At 43.5% G+C, this 1527-nt stretch overlaps 1 protein-coding gene across 1 annotated transcript; it reads right to left on the bottom strand.

Annotated features, from left to right (window-relative positions):
* Positions 1-447: 447 nt before the first annotated feature.
* LOC106344281 lies at positions 448-837 on the bottom strand. Its single transcript, XM_013783688.1, has one exon. The coding sequence runs from the start codon at positions 835-837 to the stop codon at positions 448-450; it is 390 nt and encodes a 129-aa protein (XP_013639142.1).
* Between the last annotated feature and the right edge of the window lie 690 nt (positions 838-1527).

The raw sequence follows: 1527 nt of genomic DNA on the forward strand, positions 1-1527 counted from the left end.
CCAAAATTGTTCAAATCGGATGATTATAGAGAGAGAAAGGGGGGTCGAATTTTTGGGGAAATAGGAGGGGATGAGAGTTCAGAGGTTTTGATCCAAAAAGGGTCGGGTTTTTCCTTATAATTATGTTTCTAGCACACGCATCGATCGATGCATTTTTGTACACATATGCATCGATCAATGCGTTTATAAAAAAGTTTCCGAGATTTTGTTCAATCCATCGATTGGGTATCCTGATCGATCGATGGGATAACCTGATCGATAGATCACTTTGTTACGCTTTGGAACATCTTAGTGATCGATCGATCGTATTCCCGATCGATCGATGGAGAGGGTTTTTTTTTTTTTTTGACAAACCGAGATGAAAACTTAATTCTAATTCACAATTACCAGTGGGTTGCCTCCCACTAAGCGCTTGTTTACAGTCATTAGCTTGACTTTCGATGTGCTCTAAGCTCGAGGCGGTTCTCCGAGAGAGACATCTTCTCCTTTGGGGATTTCTGTGTAGGCTAGGTATAGCTTTAGACGCTGACCGTTCACAACAAACTCACTACCATCATGCCTCCACAGCACAACTGCCCCATAGGGCTTTACTTCTTTGATAGTGAAAGGCCCGGACCATCGGGATTTCAGCTTCCCGGGAAACAACCTCAGACGAGAGTTGAAGAGTAGGACTTGATCATTTGCAGCAAAAGTTCTCGGAATGATCTTCCTATCATGATACGCCTTTGTGCGTTCCTTGTATATCTTGGAGTTTTCGAACGCCATATGTCGAAACTCGTCCAACTCATTTAGTTGGATCATCCTTCTCTCAGCTGCGGATTTCACATCAAAATTCATCTGTTTAACCGCCCAAGCTGATTTTTACTCCAACTCCACTGGGAGATGGCATGGTTTCCCATAGACAAGGTGAAAGGGAGTGGTGCCAATAGGAGTCTTGTATGTTGTCCTGTATGCCCATAAGGCATCATCTAGCTTGGTTGACCAGTCTTTTCTTGTTGCTCCTACTGTTTTCTGTAGGATACTTTTGATCTCTCGATTGGAGATTTTGACCTGTCCGCTTGTCTGAGGGTGGTATGCAGTCGCCACCTTGTGTCTCACGCCATTCTTCTTTAGCAGCTTCTCAAACACTTTGTTGATGAAATGTGATCCTCCATCACTAATCACCACTCTTGGCACCCCAAATCTTGGAAAGATGACAGATTTGAACATCCTTACCACCACTTTGGCATCATTTGTTGGACTTGCTATGGCCTCAACCCACTTAGAAACGTAGGCAACAACAACAAGGATGTACTTATTGTTGTAAGAGGATGGGAATGGTCCCATGAAATCGATCCCCCATACGTCAAATACCTCAACTTCCAGGATGAAGTTCTGTGGCATCTCATTCCTTTTGCTGATATTTTCTTGTCTCTGGCATGCATCACACTTAGAGATGAAGGATTGGGCATCTTTGAACATCGTAGGCCACCAGAAACCAGCTTGTAGGATCTTCGAAAGGGTTTTGCTTACAACAAAATGTCCCAA

This window comes from Brassica oleracea, chromosome C5 (assembly GCF_000695525.1).
Source record: "Brassica oleracea var. oleracea cultivar TO1000 chromosome C5, BOL, whole genome shotgun sequence".
Taxonomy (NCBI): domain Eukaryota; kingdom Viridiplantae; phylum Streptophyta; class Magnoliopsida; order Brassicales; family Brassicaceae; genus Brassica; species Brassica oleracea.